At 42.1% G+C, this 19,268-nt stretch overlaps 1 protein-coding gene across 4 annotated transcripts in view; it reads left to right on the forward strand.

Moving 5' to 3' along the window:
• The window catches only part of arhgap10 (Rho GTPase activating protein 10), a 45,545-nt gene that overhangs the window by 2,156 nt on the left and 24,121 nt on the right, over positions 1 to 19,268 (forward strand). For all 4 annotated transcript variants that reach the window (XM_086157374.1, XM_086157375.1, XM_086157376.1 and 1 more), the window contains exons 2-14: positions 9,913 to 10,008; positions 10,664 to 10,725; positions 11,860 to 11,931; positions 12,820 to 12,921; positions 13,820 to 13,930; positions 14,157 to 14,261; positions 14,837 to 14,966; positions 15,821 to 15,927; positions 16,018 to 16,112; positions 16,730 to 16,811; positions 16,972 to 17,014; positions 17,133 to 17,201; positions 18,011 to 18,085. In XM_086157374.1, coding sequence (XP_086013500.1) covers positions 9,913 to 10,008; positions 10,664 to 10,725; positions 11,860 to 11,931; positions 12,820 to 12,921; positions 13,820 to 13,930; positions 14,157 to 14,261; positions 14,837 to 14,966; positions 15,821 to 15,927; positions 16,018 to 16,112; positions 16,730 to 16,811; positions 16,972 to 17,014; positions 17,133 to 17,201; positions 18,011 to 18,085 — 1,149 coding nt within the window. The remainder of the gene's footprint in view (positions 1 to 9,912; positions 10,009 to 10,663; positions 10,726 to 11,859; positions 11,932 to 12,819; positions 12,922 to 13,819; positions 13,931 to 14,156; positions 14,262 to 14,836; positions 14,967 to 15,820; positions 15,928 to 16,017; positions 16,113 to 16,729; positions 16,812 to 16,971; positions 17,015 to 17,132; positions 17,202 to 18,010; positions 18,086 to 19,268) is intronic.

The raw sequence follows: 19,268 nt of genomic DNA on the forward strand, positions 1-19,268 counted from the left end.
GAGCGGCCCGGTTGCCGCCGCGCTCCGGTATTCACAGTTGCTCACAGACAAGCTCATACCGATGCTCGGCTATTTTGGAGTAAATCGATGTCCAGTGTCTCATTTCAGCGGAATATGTCGTGGCTCGTGTGACATTGGACACATTATCCATCATCCCTCACCGTGTCCATTGTGTTTCGAGTTTCATATATGCGAGCCGTCAGCCAGCTTGCCCCATCCCCTTAGTCATGAGAATTTGTCAAGAAACCCCAGGCTGTGTCATTCTGGAAAGTCCACAAAGGTTTCAGGAAAGAAGATGACGCTCAAAGGCCCTTCTGTCTGATGAGTGGGCACAAAAAGAGTAGCCTCACCTGGCAGGGGCCGGTAATGGATGTTTTTGACTTCGGTGACTCATTGGGATCACCGGTTGCTACGACTAATAACAGTCGTAGCAACATAAATGCCCTCAGTCACAGTCTCGCTGAAGCGCAGCAGTCGCCTGGCTGCTAAACAAAACCCCCAAATTTAAAAGTGCCAAATGATGCAGCCTTTTCGCTAAACCTGTGGGTAATTTATCTGGATTGACCTGCTTCACTGAGAAACATCACGCGCAAACTGTGAGGCAAGTGTTCTGCTTCCCCCTGAAGGAAGAAACACAAAACCATTAGAGAGATTTGTTTGAGATTCAGTTATGTAACATGAGACACATCCTCACTTGGAGGATCATTAGCGGCAGTCACAGAAATAAATGCTAACACAGTGTATAATGCTAATTGTATAAGAATAATATTAAAATCCTGGATCACTCAACCCTGCGGCTTTTAGATCAGTGACATGTATATTACACCAAAGTTGCACGTTCCAATAACCCCGGGGGTGTAACTTAATCACAATTGATATTACATGTTTATTTGAACTGTATGAGGTATTATGTTATCATTTGCAATGACATGATTTCTTTTAAAACTGTATAGTGCAACTTTGTTCCCACATTGGAATGAGTGATTTATAGGATTAACACAAATTCAGTGTCTAATGCTAAACTAATGTAAGAAGAAGACCGTACATCAGTGAAATGTATTCCAATTCACAAGTCAATATCACACTGTTTATTTGAGCCGTATGAGCTGAAATGCCTACATTTGCAGTGATCTGATTTCCAATCCGTGAGATTCAGGAGTCGCCTTGCAGCTCCTTTGAGATGACAGAACCACATCTGACGTCAGTTACGTTTGTGCCAACTCCATAAACTCAATAATACAGGGATCTGACAAATTCACTACTGAAATCTGAAGTCATCAACCTAATCGACACAGAGGTTCATATCGTTTAACGCCGTTGAACCCCTCCTCTCTGCTTTATTTAGTTTTTGCATGGTATGGTTGGTACAGCTTCGACGAGTAGGCTAGATAAGAAAGATCTTCATGGTACCTGATCTTTTGAATTAAAATGATAAATATATCTTTATATATTTACATGTTCGGCTAGCACTAGACGAACGGGTGCCTTTACTCTAAACAACAGTCCTGTGTTTACGATAAGAGTTTTTTACCCCCTTTTTTACACCCTTTGATAGTTGATTTAGGGCCTGCTGGCAGGAGTGGTTGTCAGCTGCTGGTAACAAATTGGGTAATAATGAATTTTCAGATATGGAGTGTGCAGATCTGCTCTCAGTGACTCAAAGGAGTTCTAAAACAAAGGAAAAAAAAACAAGATAAAACTGAATTATCGTACAGAATGGAGTCACTGATTTCTTACACCTAATAATTCTTGGATTCAGATGTGTATTTTACAAGCCATGCTGTTTGAGGAGTCACTGAACACTTAATTTGCAAGATTATTTGTTTTTGCACTTCTCATTTAAGAAAAATCTGTCATCAATATTTGCAATTGAAAGCAATTGCAGTTTTCCCCTCAGGCTGCATAGCCAGCGTTTTTTGACATCTCTCTTCCTGTTCTTCGATGGCCTCAAATGATGCCGGCGCCTTTGTAGCAAGTTTCACAGCGACAGCAGGGGCATGCAAAGCAAAGTGTTGCAAAACCTCGCGAGCTGGGTTGCACTCCAGTATTCCAGGTGGAGCTCGGGCTCCGGTCCAGCTCACTCTACATTGCCCTCCAACTAGATAAGAGGATTATCGTAATGATTTTAGCCACTTTTATAGAGATTGCGCTAAGCCGCTGTAAAAATAGTCTTTCAATGCCAGACAATCAGAGATATCGCAGGCTACCGATTGTCCAGGGACTTGTAGTCACCGGTGTGAAAGTGTTAGGTGAATGCGAATGTTCTGTACATCTTATTATTTCCTTTTCCCCAATAAAATGTGTTAGTGTCGCAAGAGCTCAGATGGGTTCAGCAGGGCAGATTTTCAAACCAGTAATTGTTCCCACCCAGTGTTTGTGAGTGAGATGAGGAGTTGGACAGAAATGACTGGAGACCAAGATGTGAGTCATCTGTGAATATGCGCCACCTTTATGCTCTTTGTGAGCACTGACCTGAGCAACGTGTGACTTTTATTGAGCATGTCGGTGTTTAGTGTCCAGTCCCGTGTTCCTGTAAAAAAAAAAAAAACAAGTTGATCGCTAGTTGATTTTGCACTTTAAGCATCCTGCCAACCTCACAGAACAACCTGGAGTCTCCTCCTGAGTGTGCGGATGCTTTAACTCAGACAGTGCAGGCTAACCAAAGCGCATTTGTTTTTTCTGGTTTGCTTTTCCTAATCTGAACCTTTTCTATTCTGGATGGAGCCTCATGGAAGCACGCAGGGTTTCCAGTTATCTCAAAATGGAACACGAAATCCCAAACATTGTCTGGTTTGAGGGGGAAATATCTTGTCCTGGAATTCTTACAAGTAAAACATAACAAATCAGTTTGGACTGCGGTCGTGTCCGTGTGTCTTTTTTTTTTTTCTCCATAGATTCAAATCGATCGCAATGTGGGACTCATCTCATGTGTCGGGTCATTACATCACTTGATTTTTTATTTATTTATTTAATCTCATCTTATGAGACTGACCCTGCCTTTTTGTGCAGCCATCTTTTTTCTCTAAAAAATGTCCACAGTTTGTAGCTTTTGAAGCTGAAGTTAGATAACATTCTGTGTTCTGAGGGTTCTTTTTGATGGGTGGAGTGGATTTGGGGGAGGCTAAGCTTTGTAATCCCCCCTTCTGCTTGATGGCCGCTGACAGCTTCCCAATAATATTATATCACTGCAAACACAGATAATGTTGGGTTTTCAAGTAAACATTACATATTTTGCATTAGGATAAATTTCTTTGGATTGGGTTTGACCTCCAAATGATCCGGTCTTTGGTCATCTGATGTCGTTCAGCCGGGCTGTGACTCCCTCCACTCCCGCAGCTGGGAGGATGTCCCACTACGGAAAGTCCTTGGCTCGGAGAGGAAACTTTCAAGCGGGATGCTGGGCCAGAGAGCGGTGACATGGAAGTGCCCACTAGAGGAGCAACATACAGATGTGCTTCTGTTTCTCAGGGTTTCCTCCACAGGAACCGTGTCCTGTCTGTACCCTCTCAACTACCGCTCCATGTTGTCCTTAGGAAACATGCAGATATCTTTTTTGTTTGCAGGTCAATATGAACTCTCTGTTTCTGAGGATCCTGCGCGTATTTTCCTTTTCACCACTCAGCAGCACAGTGGTGTGTTTTGCATGTAATTTCCTGCAAGCTGAAGATGGACAGAGTTATTGTGAGGTCAAACATTGACATTTCCTCTGCCGGACGTCCTCTGGTTAATCGACCATTTGTATCTTTTTATTGGTCACTGCTGTCCGTTCCACTTTAAAAAACAGTTATGGAGAGTTCTTTTTCTTTTCGCGCTGGCAGACAGGTTTAAGAGTAGCTTGTTACAGTGTGCTTTGGCTCAGCGCTGCTCTCTGTAATCACATTTCTGATTCTGCCAAAGAGCCACATCGCAATCTTTCATTAAAATTGCATTAGCCCCAGATGTGACGTCATGTTGCAGGATCGCTTTTTCATCTCTCTTGTCTAAGAGGGCCAGAGGCCTCTTTAACGGTGACACTGTATGGCTTTTAATATAATGACAGCCCCTTTCGCAGGTCCTCTTCTTGCATGCGTGCAAATATGCCGAATAACTTGCGTTACCATTTGTGACATTAGCTTACAGCGCACTCAATCTATTCATATCTGTGATTAGCCGCATGGCCATTATTGACAGGATACTGTTTAGCCTAGCTTTACCCCACGGGCTAGTTCTGGGAATCAGGAAGCAATGAAGTAATGCATGCATTGTGGCCGAGGAGCCGAGGGGGGAGAGGGATGGGTGGGCGGGCCGTGTTGAGGGCAAAGGTGGGAGCGGAGTGGAGCTGTGTTTTGGAGTGGAAAAGATGGGCGAGTGGAACAGGAAGGGCTGTGGAAAGGCACCGTACGTAAAACTCCGACCGCTCGACGAGGACCTGGTGCAGACGAGCTCTGACCCAAGTGGCACATCTGATGAGACAGTAGAAATCATAACAAACACCGATCTGACAGGCGCCAGTGAATACACAGTGGACTACTTCAGCAGTTGAACTCCGACAGAGGCATTCCTTTTCTGGGTTGTTTTGGGGAAAATTTTTGAAGCCCAAGAGCACACTATTTCACATTCGTTTAAGATGCCTTGGGAAGTGAGTGTGTGTTTGACAGCGACCATCTTAAGCTTGCAGGATGAGACTGAAATGTTAAAACGTCAAACACAGGATACGATTTTTTTTTTATTTTTTTATTTTTTTTACTAAAATGATGCACTCATGGCTGGATGTTGATGCATGCATGCATACTCAATGTTGATGCATGCATTGACATTGGGTATCATTTCGGTCTGCTGTTAACCTACTGCATGCTTTCAGCCTGCTAGCTCTTCACCTGACTGCTACATGATGTTCCAGCAGACAGAGAGAGCACAGTTTCAAAGGACTGCAGCTCCTAGGCGGTCAAAGCCTCGGTTAGGAAATGATAGACCCCAAAATATGTGCGTACCGACGATGCTCAGTGCCACTTTCACTGCAAAATATAGCAGGACATTTCACCTATGATATTGCAAATCTTATGGCAGGGATCAGACCATGAGCCCCCCACCCCCCACCCCCTTTTTTTTTTAATAATGTTCTACTACACTGACCCTTGATAAACAAAGTAAACATTTGCCAAAAATGGGTCTGCTGAAAGGAATGTGCAAATCACTTTTTGTGGATTAAGAAAGCAAATGACGGTTAAGCCGACGATATCTTTGAAAGAAAAAAGATAGATAGTCCTACACATAAACCCTTCAGTGTGATACTTCTTTACCTCATTGGTTGTTGGCAATTGCAATCCATCAGATCTGAGATGATCAGAGCCAGGTGTGTTGAATCACCGGCAGTGTTCTTGTAGCATTTTTGAAATTATTTATTCTCCTTTCAAATTAAGTATTCTCAGAACAGTTTGTATGTTTTGTATGATTTGTAATGTTAATGATGAAAGTCAGTTCTTAATGATTGTGTTAGTGGTTCTCCTTTTGAAAAAGACCGCCATTGTTTATAGTAAGCCAAGTTTTGTTTTTTATGTATTTGTTTTAATTTTCTTGCTCCAGAGAACATTTGCAGTATCAGATAGATGAGGTGGGAACTCTGTTGCTCATAGTCTGAAGCCAGAGGACAGGGGTCTCTGGTTTTCTGCAGCGAAACTAGCCAAGTTTGACAGTTCCCAGGTTTGCTCTGAAATGCCTTGCTTTAAAAGGCAAAAAAGCGGGAGAAGCCTTTCCCTCAGACTCTGCAGGGCCCTCGTGTGCTGCGTTTTTCTATCTTGTGAATGTTCTTTCTTTCAGGACAACATCATCTCCCTTGTTTGTCATGCAGACCTCTTGTAACACACGTGTACTGCTTTTATGATTTTATAGATTTGAGCTTTGCTGTTTTAACTTTGTTTCATGTGTGTAGTGACACAAATTACTTACCTTCTTTCCCCCCCCCCCCTTCTCCAGAGCTGCTGCCTGGTGTTGATTAATGCGAGAGCCTCATGTAACGGGGAAACATTCATTCTTTGAGTTTTAGGTAATGAAGTCCGCACAGCTTGGACTCGTACACGCCCATATTAACTGTCCGGCTTACAGTGAGATACACATGCATGCAGCAATGGAGTATGGAGGGGTGTGATACTGCAAATCTATCTATTGGAATCTCTAGTTTCTAAAGTATGTTGTAGTTGTCGCTTTTGACCTCACTTTGCAGATACCAAAACATGAAATGAATCTTATCCTCTTGAAAATGTAATCGATATCAGCACAAGCATAAGATAAATTTCGGCATTTCAATTGTTTCTATTGATTGAGTGACTTTGGCTTGTGACCTGACTTTGCGCTACGAACACACAATAATGAGTATTTAGCGTTGCGAAGGTGTGTCAAGGTTCAGTTCGCTGTTGTGACAACATGTTTTTGCCACCTGGGCCTCTGAAGTTTCCACTCCTTATTTCTGTTGGTTTTGTTTGAATCCGAGCCCCGAGGTTGACTAACAAACTCCTTAATCAGGCTTATAGAAGGACGGATTAAGCTTTTCTGTCACAATACATTCATTAAGCTTCATTAAATAATTTGGATAGCAGATTATTAATAATCCGACCACCATTACTACTGCTATTACCAACTGACAGATTTAACGGGAATGTGCTCGTATAGTCTCTCTCTCTTTTTGTTTAGATCTTCATTGTTACATAGGGGTGTATTAACAAGGCACACACCAAAAAGCCTTCCGCAAGGAATGCTGTTCCCAACAGGTTTTAAAGTTTTCTGTAAATAGATGTGAGCTTTTCTCGGGCGTTTATTAACGGGTCGAGCTCCATGAAGAGCGCCGAGCCATTTTCGTGGAGATGAATCTGTCCTGAAAAGCTGTACTTGTAGTCAAGATTTTCCTGGTGCATTCTAGAGACAAGGAGAAGTCAGAAGGGAGGCCAGACCAGCGCAAAATCCATTGAGGGAAAAGACAGTGTCTTTTGTGCTGTATAAACAGACCCACCCAAAACTTTGAGGGTCTGTCAACGGCACCCTCCAAACCCCTCCGCCAAATATGGAGAGAAATGGTCCAGCAGTGTTTGCGTGTATTCCTCTCGATAGATGGTGCGACAAACGAACCTCCTCCATTGAGGTGACAAGAATCACAAGACCAAAAAGACCACATAAAATATTATCTAATCGTGAGGCAGACATTTTATCACCGTATTATTGTTTTTAGGAGGCTCAACCCGCGAGGTCTGTACCCTTTTCAGGCAGTATTCGAGTTGTGAAACACATGAACGCGGGTAAAACCAACCAGTTAAAAATCGAGTAGATTAGCAAGGTGCCGGTGTCAATGGACAGTCAGCTACACCCATCTAACTAGCAGTAAAAGATGTTCACATTTTTTAAGCTATGCCCCTAACGTGAGGCTAGTGAAGGCATAGAAAGAATTTTCCAGTTACATAATTGCCTGTGGTGTTGAGCAGTTTAGTCAATGTGTATTGTTGGTGTGTTTTGTGTGGATGAATATTGATGTGCAGCCTGTAGGCATTGTATCTGACATTCAAATATTTTTTTCGCAGCATTCCTGTTTTCCTGCTTGGGCTCTCGGGCAGACTCTTGTAAACTTATTTCAGAAGCCTTGACATATCAATGGCTGCATATGGAGGGAAAACTCTAGAAGGCAGTATTGTATCTACTGTTTCTGTGTGTCTACTTTTATAGCTGACGAAGAGCACGGTTTGAGCGGTTACAGAAGCATGGTTGTCCTGAGAGAAGCATGATCACAATCTCCCGCTCGATCTCATTCTCGAACCCAGACTTTCCGAGTGCGGGAGAGGTACAAGTTGTGTTATTTAAGAGAAACTGCATGATATTCTTCAAACCTTGATCAAGACTGAAAGTGAAAGTTGAAGATTGACTCACTTATACTAAAGTAAACCCCCTTCGTTTTTCCCTTGACCATTGTTCTACTCATTTTTGTATTTCCGGTGAAAATGCTTACATTTTGTTACATTGAATTCAATGCAACTTTGTGATTTATTTTTAACTCTTAAGTACATAATCGCTTTAGTAGGGTGATTTCATATCTTTATTTTTTGCATTTGTTAAATGGGCTATTCACTGAACTAGAAGCTTAAGATCTCTTCTCCAAATGTCTAATGATTGAATTTTGTTACTCAATCATTACTATAACTCCTCTCCCAAATCTGTGACTCACAACTGCTTTTGTTGTCAGTGCTCAAGTCTTTTTACCCTTTGAAGCATTTCTTCTCCCGCTGTTTGTTTCCTCGCTGTGGCCATCAGAATATATTTGCATTATTACACAGTTTGCCCAAAGGTTATAAATGCAGGTGTTTGGTTATCTTGCTAATAGCTGAAGAGCACACTACTGAAGAGGTAGGTTTGCAGTAGCAGCTTTAAAAATATTCTCCGGGCAGAAGCTTTCTGTGTCAGGCCCGGACAGACTGCAACACCACTCACATGTTTGGGCTTTGGCCTCCGCTGTATATTTAATCCATGGCATGTGTACACACACTACTGACCAAACCTGTAATGTGTAAGCAGCAGGATAGAATGGACAGACACTGACGGAGGATCCGGAAATACTTTTATTTTGAACGTTATTCTAATAAAAGTGAATTGATTTAGACTCAGTGGGAAAAAAAACAACTTTTTTACAGCTTTTCCGTCTTCCTCGGCTACATGCCTCCCGAGGTTTTACTTTTAAGGTTTTTGAAAGACTGACGTCGGTCACTGTAATTTTTGCATTTTTCAAACTGAGCAACACCATTTTCAGATGCATGCCAAATCTCTTTATGTTTTTACGACCAAGAGATCCAGGCAGAATCCAAAACCTTTCTCGCTCTATACTGCATTTCTTGCTATCACAGATTATCTACAGACTGCGAGAGATGCAATGCAATGTTTAGCAGAGCCCTATAGAGACCCGGCCATTTGTCAAATCAAACGACACTGCTCTTCCTTATTCTGCCCTTCCTAAAATACCCCTGGCACATTCTGCGATGCCTCCCGAGGGGGCTGTCATAGGTCGTAGATCACACCTTAAGGAAGCTCTTCACCGAAAATACACTGGGCTGTCCATATTTACGTAATTGCAGGGGTATAGGGAGGGTGGGCTAAAACAGCATTAATCCAACACTCAAAATAAACATTCTGGTTGAAGTTCACTGGGATTTTACTCCTCCTTCTACTACTACGTCTGTTGCTACTGCTACAATTACTACGACTACTATTACTACCACTACTACTACAACAATAATAATAATAATAATAATAATAATAATAATAATGATACATTGAAAGCCATTCTTATGGCATGAGATGAAAAAATAAGAGCAACCAAGGTCATATTCAGTGTAAACTTAAACCAACAACTACAACAGCATATATACATATTTAAAAATTTTATATTTTTTATTTCATGATATACATAAACAGAAGAATCATACAAATATAAACGATTGTACTGTAATATTCTGTAAATCGACCGTATTTATTGAACAGTCCAACTTGCTATTGTTAGCATGTATAGAAGCAATTTTGACTTTGGAGTTGAATTGAAAGCATTGTCCCATTTTTCCTTTTGTCAATGTTTCATGACTTGTTGATAAATCATGAGGTTTTGATCTGATGCACAATAATTACTTAATTTCAATTTATCCTTTATTAATCTCTCGTGGGGAAATTTGTTCTTTGAAATTAACCCATCGTGGATGAACCATGACTAGTAGGCTATCGTGCACCGGCGCCAGGGGAGCAGTTAGGGGTTCAGTGTCTTGCTCAACAATGTGACAGATGGAGAAACATGAGCGATGAACTGTTATTCAATATTTCTTTCAGTGAGGTAATATGTGGTGTTACCATATTAGGCACCGTGCTTGATGGAACACAACATCTAACAATTCTGACATTTCTATTTTCTTCTAGAACTTGGGATGGCACAGCGAAAGTTTGCTCAATGCCTTGGCGAGTTTCAGTTTGAGTATATTGGAGATGCAAAGACGGATGATGAGAGATGTATTGGTAAGTGTGGATGTACACCGGACCTGAACTCTCCTGAAACCGAACAACACTATTGTTTTTACAGATGCCAACCCAGTCGTTGATGATTGCCTGTGGTCAGAGCTTGTGCTGTAAACTCAAGCATATCTCACACGAAAAATAAAGTCCTTTTTTTTTTTTCTTTACTCACATACATGTCTGGAGTGAGCCTCGACATGTAGGACAACACACAAATAGACATGCGCCTGTTTCTGAGGAAAGCCGCTGTAGTATTTCGCAATGTATTACTATTATTAGACTTTGGGTAATACAGTGACTATACTGCAAAAACAATATGGCTTCAGTTTCCGCGTCTAGTTCACATGCCAGAGCCTCCAGAAACTAATGCCACACAAGCAGTTTTGAGGCAGTCATTTTATTTTAGGTTGTTTTATTACATGTAAATATAGGTCACTGCTCACCGCAGCTGTAACCCTGTGCCACGGTTACTAAAACTTCACCTGCCCCTTTTTCACATTGGGTTGCTGTGGTAATGCCTGGATTGTTATTTTCAGTTGAAATGTATCTCTTAAAGATCAGAATGTCGTGTCTTTAAGACGGTGCAAATCGATGTTCACGCAATTCTTTTGTGCGGCATGCATGTATCGTACAATATATTTTGCGTTTTCATTTCCAGATGAGTCTCTGCAAGAGTTCTCCTCATTTCTCAAGAACCTAGAGGACCAAAGAGAGCTGATGGTGAGCAAAGTTTGTTTTAGGCCGCTACATTATCAGGGGGAATACCTAAAGGACTTTGCGATATACTGTATGCTCTTGAGTTGTTTTAAGTGTGTATGTGCTTGCCCCGCGTGTATTTTCGACCTACACCTACCACTGACCATATTTGGCACTCACATCTATTAATGTCTAACTCTGTCATCCAGCAAAGATCCCACCGGCCTCCACAATGTAATTTCTCCAGTGTACAATTAAGCCACTAGTGGGTGGATAAGTGTGGATAGTGTTTGAATATTCCTCGACAACTCGCTGGCTGAGAGTCACTTTTTTAAGCACCTGCCGGGACGTCGGTGCAGAGCTGAATACAAGACAGGTTATGTGATCCACTGTGGACATCAAGGTCCACGCTGATACAGCTCATTTTAACTGACCGCCATAAAATCCACCCTGCATAATAGCCTGGTTCTTAACATTCCTTGTTTATAAACCACACGAAGAATAATTTTGATTTAAGGGAAGGTACATTATTCGAGGGGTTTTCAGTTTTAACTGTCTCTAGTTTTTAATATGGTGGCCGGGTGGATGCATGGTCTATCATCGTACCCTGTGGTTTATTTGTATTGCAGAGAGAATGACAAAATAAAAATAATTTCAAGGGAGAGACTTCTGAATCACGCTTACTCTTTAGCAGAGACACAGAGACGTTTCACTGTAACGGGTGTCTCAGTTTAGAGAGTAGGTGTGTCGCCAGCAGCCAACTTTGGATGACTGTTTTAGAGCCCGGCTCTGACCGTGATGGTAAACACGCAGCTCAGCTTGTCGGCGTTGAGCATAACGATGACATCACGGTGCAAAGTCGGGAAAAGAAGGATGGGCATGCAGGCATGGACATGCCCTGCGCTTTGCCTCACAGAAGCACCCAGAGGAATGAGGAAAATGACTGACTTTACATTACTTGGGGGCAATAATATGGGCTTTTTTTTTTTTTTTTTTTTGGTTTAAAATATTTTCTCTTATGCAACATAAATCAATGCTAGTAGGGCAACAGTCACATGACAGCACATCTCGGGCCAGGAAACTATGCAGCTGCCAAACACTGGAAACTATTGTGTCCGATTAAGAAGTTAATTGTGTATTTTCATGCTCTCTGTTTAGATGAAAAACATCACAGAGACCTTAATGAAACCCTTGGAAAAGTTCAGGAAAGAGCACCTCGGCACAGTAAGGGTATGAATTGACAATGTGATTTTTATTTTTATTTTTTGTTTTTAACTGCATTCATTTGAGGTGGAAGCTAAATCTATTCTTGCATGCAGCACATTCTCCTTTGACAGATCATTTCTTATGTGAAAATAATTGAAAAAGCTAATTTGTGTAGCCCTTTAACACGAGCTGTACTTCCTGAGTTGTGGGATGATGGGCAGGATGTCTGTGCAGCGCTCTGCTCTTGCCCCTCCTGCCACAGCTTCCATGGCAACCAAATGAGGGACAGTGGCTGAGCACTTGCAGCTCCTTGACAAAATACACGTGCACAAGAAAAGTATTGCCTTATTTGGCATCAAACAGCGCGTGCGGGCCAACATAAAGGTCTGCCTGTGACAGCAGCCATGCCAACCTGCCTAATGGCAGATGAAATCAGTAGCATAATTGCATCCTTCTTATTCCCTTAGAAAATGAATATGAGCATTGTTTGCTTTTTATTGCACATGTTTTTCCACTTGTGTAGTTTGATGAACTCTTTAAGAACAATTATAACTGAATTTAGAAATGTAACACTCACACCAGTAACATGAATTTTAATCAGCTTGTATGCAGCATGGTCGTGCAAATGTAAAGTTAAAATAATTTTTTTTCCATCGCTTTTCAGTAGAGTGAAGGGAAGGTATTACAAGAAAAAAACAGATAAATTAGTGTAGTAAATGAAGTTAAATAAACCAAAATTTGTATTTGTCCTCACCTTGGATACGTTACTTAATATTAATTTCAACCCCTATATTAATTTCAACCCCTATAACCATGTGGCTGCATGTACTATTCTCTCACTCTCTGTCTCTCTCTCGATATCTATATATTATCCATATGGATGGATGGATGGATGGATGTCTTCCACCGTAGGCGGAAAGAAAAAAGTATGAGAAGGAAACTGAGAAGTACTATAGCTCTCTGGAAAAGCTTCTGAATATGTCTGCCAAGAAGAAAGAGCCACAGCTACAGGAGGTATTTCTTTTTCTAAAAATGTTGCTCACTCACAGATGAAATGTTTCAATACGGATTCCCAGCAAAACAAATGGAAAACTGTGTTTGAGAGTCCCTCTGTTGCCGTTTGTTTGAGGCAGTGTGTTTGCTTTGCCACAAAGCAAATTGGGCATTGTGAGTTTCCACTGACGTGCCTTCACAGCTACAATTTTCCTGGCCTGTTTGGAAAGGAAATGTGGGCTCGCTATTAGTTTTAATATCAAGGTCAATTTTGGCCGCTACAATGTTTGGAACAACCCTCACCGTGGAACAGCGTGATGAAAACTTTGAGGCGATCGCAATAGAATGCGCTAATCAGTTAATGTCGCCATGTAGGGCAAACCCATACGTTATATACACCAGCTCGAGGAGACGCTTGAAACGGTCGACATCAGAACAGCAGGCTCCGGCCTTTTTTCGATGACATGAAGGCACCGCGGTGCAGGATGCCACCGCAGCTCTCATACACAGTGTTTTAGTCAAATCCCCCATGTCACAATCATTAACATTACGTCACTTATTAGAAGGTTGTCAAGATTACTTATTAGTTATTTATAGACATACCAGAATAGTAGCAATATTATTAATTACATTTATCAACACATGGATAAAGCTGCATCACTTTGTTGGAGTAGGATACTTACAGATAGCAAATAAATCGAGTGCATACTACATCTTTAAAGTTTAGTGTTTTTTGTCCACTCTTGATCCATTCTTGCACATTTAGAAACTTTAGTATTTCTCCAGCGGTTATTTAATTGCATACTTGCAAAAGCCCGTAGCTTCGCAAACTGCATCTTATTACAAATGTCGTCCCGTTTCTCCCCCCCCCCTCGCATCTGTCTGTGATTATAATCATCATGGTTCCCTGCCTGTTCAGGCAGACATCCAGGTGGAAACCATGAGGCAGCACTTTCAGGAGGAATCAGTGGACTATGTGTGCAAACTGCAAGAGATCCAGGAGAGAAAGAAGTTTGAGTGCGTGGAGCCGGTGAGTGACTAACCTGGGTGGAATGCCAGGACTGACGTGGCTTGGCTCTCCCATCCAGAAAAGTGAAGCGCAATATAGAATATCCATCACGTGGCCAAATATATGTCTCACAGTGCAATGGCTTTCTAATATTCCAGCGTTAAAGGCTAATGTTTCAAAATATGGCTCTTTGAATTATTTACTTAAGCTGTCCTTTTCTATTTTCTCTTCATTGTGATCTTTTCAGATGCTGGCCTTCTTTCAGACGGTCTTCACATTTTATCACCAGGGCTTTGAGCTTGCCAAGGACTTTGACCATTATAAAAGAGCACTACAGATCAATATTCAGAATGTAAGAAATACACCTCCCATGTAATGCCGAAATGCGTACCCCAAAGTAATCTAACCCGTGACGCCTTGCGCTTTGGGTCTTAACAAGCAGTGAAGGCCATCAGTGGGCGGTGGACATACAGTAGAAGGGCATAGAAGTAGAAGCTACCTGTGTTTGACTACTCGGCTACGACCACATGCGTAGCCCGCTGGATACGTGCCCAGCTGACCCCAGCCTTTGTTGCCGGGTTTCAAATGGAGATTTGTGCGACCGGGACGCTGGGGTTTCGCAAGAGGCAGGTCCTTTGTGGAATCGACTCCCCTGTTGGGCAGTGAGTGGAAAGATCTTTTTCCTAGAGCCTCACGAAGGCTAAACCAATCACAAAGCCCTTTAGAGGGCACTCACTCCCCTCCTAAGACTCAAACTGTAACGTCCCAAGACGTATGGCCGCGCTCAGACATGCGCACTGTTCACCGTTTTTTGTTTCAGTGTTGACTTTTCAAACGGGGACCACGGTACAGCGCCTCCCTACCTGAACTCTCACTTTCAGGAAGTTCCATCACAGATAATGTTGTTTTTCTTCCTCTCTCCGCCAGACAAGAAATCGGTTTGAGGGCGCACGATCGGAGGTCTACGAACTGATGAAAAGGATCAAAGAGTCGCCTCAAGATTTCAGACAGACCAGCCCGATCAGCTGCGAAGGCTACCTCTACGTGCAGGAGAAACGTAAGAATTTTCATGCCATGCGTGCGCTTTATTTCAGCGGGTGTCATTAATATCATTCTGCCCAGCAAGTGGCTTAACTCGATCAGCGTGACAACCGGCCTGTATTATAATAGACAGACTGGGGTGTTTTTTTATTTTTAGTATGCCTAAGCAGCTCTGGTTTTTTCGGGGTGTCTGTCTGTCCCAGCTATGCCTTCCAGACTATAGTTCAATTTGGCAATCCGGACTTGAGGATGATCAAATTATGTGCCGGTCATCAAAAGTTACGACACTTTGCAAAACACTGTTTGGGTCATATATTACAATATCTGAGGTCCGCTTTCAGATCATTTCCCCGCACTTGTCACAAATGATCTCTTAAAATCAGGGTAGAGCAAATAACTTTTTCAAAACACAGCAAGATGTATTGGACTGACATGAAAAAATAAAAAAGGAAACTCAGTTAATTGACCTTCTCCCTGAATAACACCCAGCTCCTGGCTCTCTACTGATTCTAGGTTCCTAAGAATTTACAGTTCACTGTGTAACAACGCTGTCTAGTGTACGCCAATTACATATGATGAAAACATACGCATAATCCTCACATATTGTCCTAAATCATCAGATATGATGACAAATTCCTGTCATGTAAATATACATAAGTCCAACTTGTTCGAATGTGTAGCTTATTACCGAATAGTGATTCTTCCCTTGAGTCTGTCAGCCATTTTTTTGCATTATATTTTAGCTGAGTGAGTCGTGCGATTGCAACATTGCTATTTTTTTTTTTTTTGGTTTCCAGCTAGGCAACAGTCATTGTTTTGATATGAATTCTGATGAAATTCAGCATCCCATTTTGTTTCGTTGCTCTTTAGGGCCACCTCCCTTTGGTTCAAGCTGGGTGAAACGCTACTGCACATTCGTCAAAGAGCAGAAGATCCTGCATATGGTGACGTTTGACCACAGATCTGGTGGCAGGACTGTGAGTACTCTCATCACTCATAGCATGCCTTTTCACCTAAAACATTCTGAAATGGGCATCCTTTTTTTTTTTCTTTTCTTATTTCTTCAGGGTGAGACCGAGTCTGTAACGCTCAAATCCTGCGTCCGCAAAATGACCGACATGTTGGACAGGAGGTTCTGTTTAGACCTCGACATAACAGACCGGTACGTCGTGGCTTAAGTCAACTCCTCTCTCCAGCCCCAGCGCCATGACATGCCTGCTGTAGAAGCTATTATTTGTATTTGATATCAGAAATCACTGACCCCACGCTTTCATTTTGGTCGCTTTTGCAATATTATAGCAAGACATTGGAGCTCCGCAGCGGCCTTGCCGTTTTTCGTTTCGCGTTGCCCGGTTTCAAATTGATGAGATCAGAATGGCAGTGTTTGTCTTGAGGGGCTACCCTCACACATCTAACCGGAAAGATTTGTCACACCCCGCAGTGCCCTCCTGTAACCGATATCTCACTTTGTCAGACACATTAACTCTGCCCTGCCTCTTTTCCGTAGTATTAATAGAAGAGCAATACCCCCCAGATTCAGTGTAGAAATTCAAGTCCCTGTGACTATTTTGACTGCAATAAGTAACTTGATCTGATCCATCTGGTCCCGGAAGATCCCCCCTCCTTCTCGAGACAGCAGGCATTAATAATAGGGCACCGATTTTTAAATCCCAAGTTGTCGTTTGCCTTCGCAGCTGCAATAAGCGATGAGCATTTATTCCTTTTCAAATATTTACACTCATATCCCTAAATCCTCTATTTACTGGGCGTCTCTTTCAGACCGGGCACAGTCCTGACAGTACAGGCTCTGTCAGAGGATGACCACAAGTTCTGGATGCAGGCCATGGGTGGGAAGGAACCTGTGAGTCATCTGCCTGTACAAAATCATCATCTACCACTCACGCGTAGTCCATGTAGCCCGATGAATGCTGTTAAACTGACGAGAAATAGTCCCAGTAGTTTGTTGTGCCTAGTGTCATGTGAAATAACCCACAAAGTTATTTTGGTTTATTTCTCACCAGATTGGTCACTACCTTGGGAGAACCTTTTCAAAAGAAAGAGGAAGTATGTATTGAATTGAATCACACGTTAATTTTTGTGAATATTTGTGTGCGTGGACAGTTTATTGGTTCATTTTGAAACTGAAATTCATTTTTCTATGGTTTCATTTTTCTCCTTTCAGTCGATGCCCAGCTGGACGAAGTGGGTTTGACTTTTGTGAAGAACTCCATCAGCGCAATAGAGAAGAGAGGTGAGCTTCAGCGAAATCTAAAGGTTACCGACAGAATTTAAGAAAGAGCGTTCAAGCAAGTTAATTTTGCTTGAATGAAGGTCTGAGCGCTGCAGTGTTGCTATGTGGACACAAGGGGACAGACTTGCCCCAATATCGATACACAGGACTGACTGCAGGTGCTGCAGGCTGCATGTCCTGAAATTACTTCTGCTGGTCTCTGCATTTCATTGTATAGCTTTACACTTCCAGTAAATCTCTCCCGCAATAACTTGTTTGACTTCTTTTTACTTCAAAAACAAGTTAATTTTGGTGTCCAGGCACATAATTCTTTATGGGCCCGGTCATCTGTCTCCGATGTATGTAATTTCAGTTCAACTCATGTATTCATGCATTTATGGTTTCTGAGGAAAGTGTTGTTTTCTTGTACATATATACACACATATGCTAAATTCTATTCTTGGTCTCTGCAATTTCAAAGGGCTTTTCAAAGCCGCCGTTGTCGCATGACCAAACAGGGTAAACCAATTATATCATTAAAGATAAAGATTAAAATAAGATTAAATTAAGAATGCTCTCATTGTGCGCAGTGTGTCACACTCATTCCAGAGAGCCAGTTCGCTTTGGACCCAAGGTCCTGACCCACATAAACAGAACATGGCAAGAATCAATGTCATTAGATATACCCACTTATCCTCCAGAGGCCCATCAAAATGCATTGAAAAGCCAATTTCTTGTCTGTGTTTGCTTTCCCTTGCGAGCCTTATGCAGTATTTTGCCATCAGACAACTGCAGCATCATTAAGAAACACTCTTGTCACTGTTAATCAGGGATTAATGACCAAGGCCTGTACAGAGTTGTCGGGGTGAGCTCCAAGGTGCAGAGGCTACTCTCATTAATGATTGGTAAGTAATTTTTTTTTTTTTTTTTTTTTGTCTTTCACTGAATCTTTTTTGCTCATACGGTAAAAAGCCAAAGAAGTCGGGAGCAAAAAAATACATTTTATACGCTGCTGCACTATCTCTGACTTTGCGATATTAGGTTTTCCCTTATTAACTGAATTTGCTGATACAATGGTCGCGTCTGTCGGAGCAATATTAAAAAAAGATAGGGACCGGCTATCAGCCCATGACTCAGCCTATCAAGTCCATGGCTCTCCAAAGTGCAACAAGTGCCCGTATGTATCTTCTCCTCACTGCCATTGTTCTATATCCTCCAGACAACCATATCCCCCCCATCCCCACACTTGCACTTTTTGGCTTCTACTTTATTAATACATGACCACAGTATGAAGTCATCTCGCCTTCACAGCTGGCGTTGTCTGTCAGATGCTTTTCTCAATTTCCTTTATACCTTTCTCTCTTCTCCTCAATCCTTTCACGTATTTTTACTTTTTTTTTGTCTCCATGAGGCTTGTCCTCTGTCCTCGCCAGTGCTCCACTGTCTGCTCTCTGGTTTCTTGCCATCTACAGCAGACACCATCTCACTTTCAGCTCTGTGTTCAGAATGACAACAAACTTAGACAGCCGCCAGGCCATCTTAGCTACCCCCTTCGAAACGGTCCCGCCTCTCAACCTGCCAACCCCAGCAGTAGACCCCACCGACACCCCGCCTCAGCTCGCCAGCACATTTGTTAGGCGTCAGATCAAATACAGGAAGTGGATTTTTTTTTAATTTTTTTTTTGGCCGTGATATCCTTGTCAATCACTAAATGCTCTCATATTCTAGTTTGGATGACTCAATTTTAGTGTTGTTAAACCGTTACGGATAAAAACCGCGAGATACCAAATCATTAAAAAGAGAGAAAAACACATTGTATAACACTTGAGCTCTTCAGAGCAGGCGCAGTGCCTGAACTGTGTTTTATATACATTTCTTGTGCCTCTTGTTGAGTTGCACCAAACCATGACCTCAAAACTCAAATAGATCCAGTAGTAAAACACTTTTCCTTTTTTGTTTGCGATCTATAGCACGCTTCAAATGTTATTCAATAGCTTCGCTGAAAAATATCCAGTCTTATGAAAAGTCTCATCAGCGTGTCTTGTTCACTCCCCGGTCGGCAGAGGACAGCATCAGCTGCTTGAGATG

The sequence above is a fragment of the Fistularia commersonii genome, chromosome 12 (genome assembly GCF_037954325.1).
Source record: "Fistularia commersonii isolate RoL2024-O1a breed Wild chromosome 12, RoL_Fcom_v1.0, whole genome shotgun sequence".
In the NCBI taxonomy this organism is placed as follows: domain Eukaryota; kingdom Metazoa; phylum Chordata; class Actinopteri; order Syngnathiformes; family Fistulariidae; genus Fistularia; species Fistularia commersonii.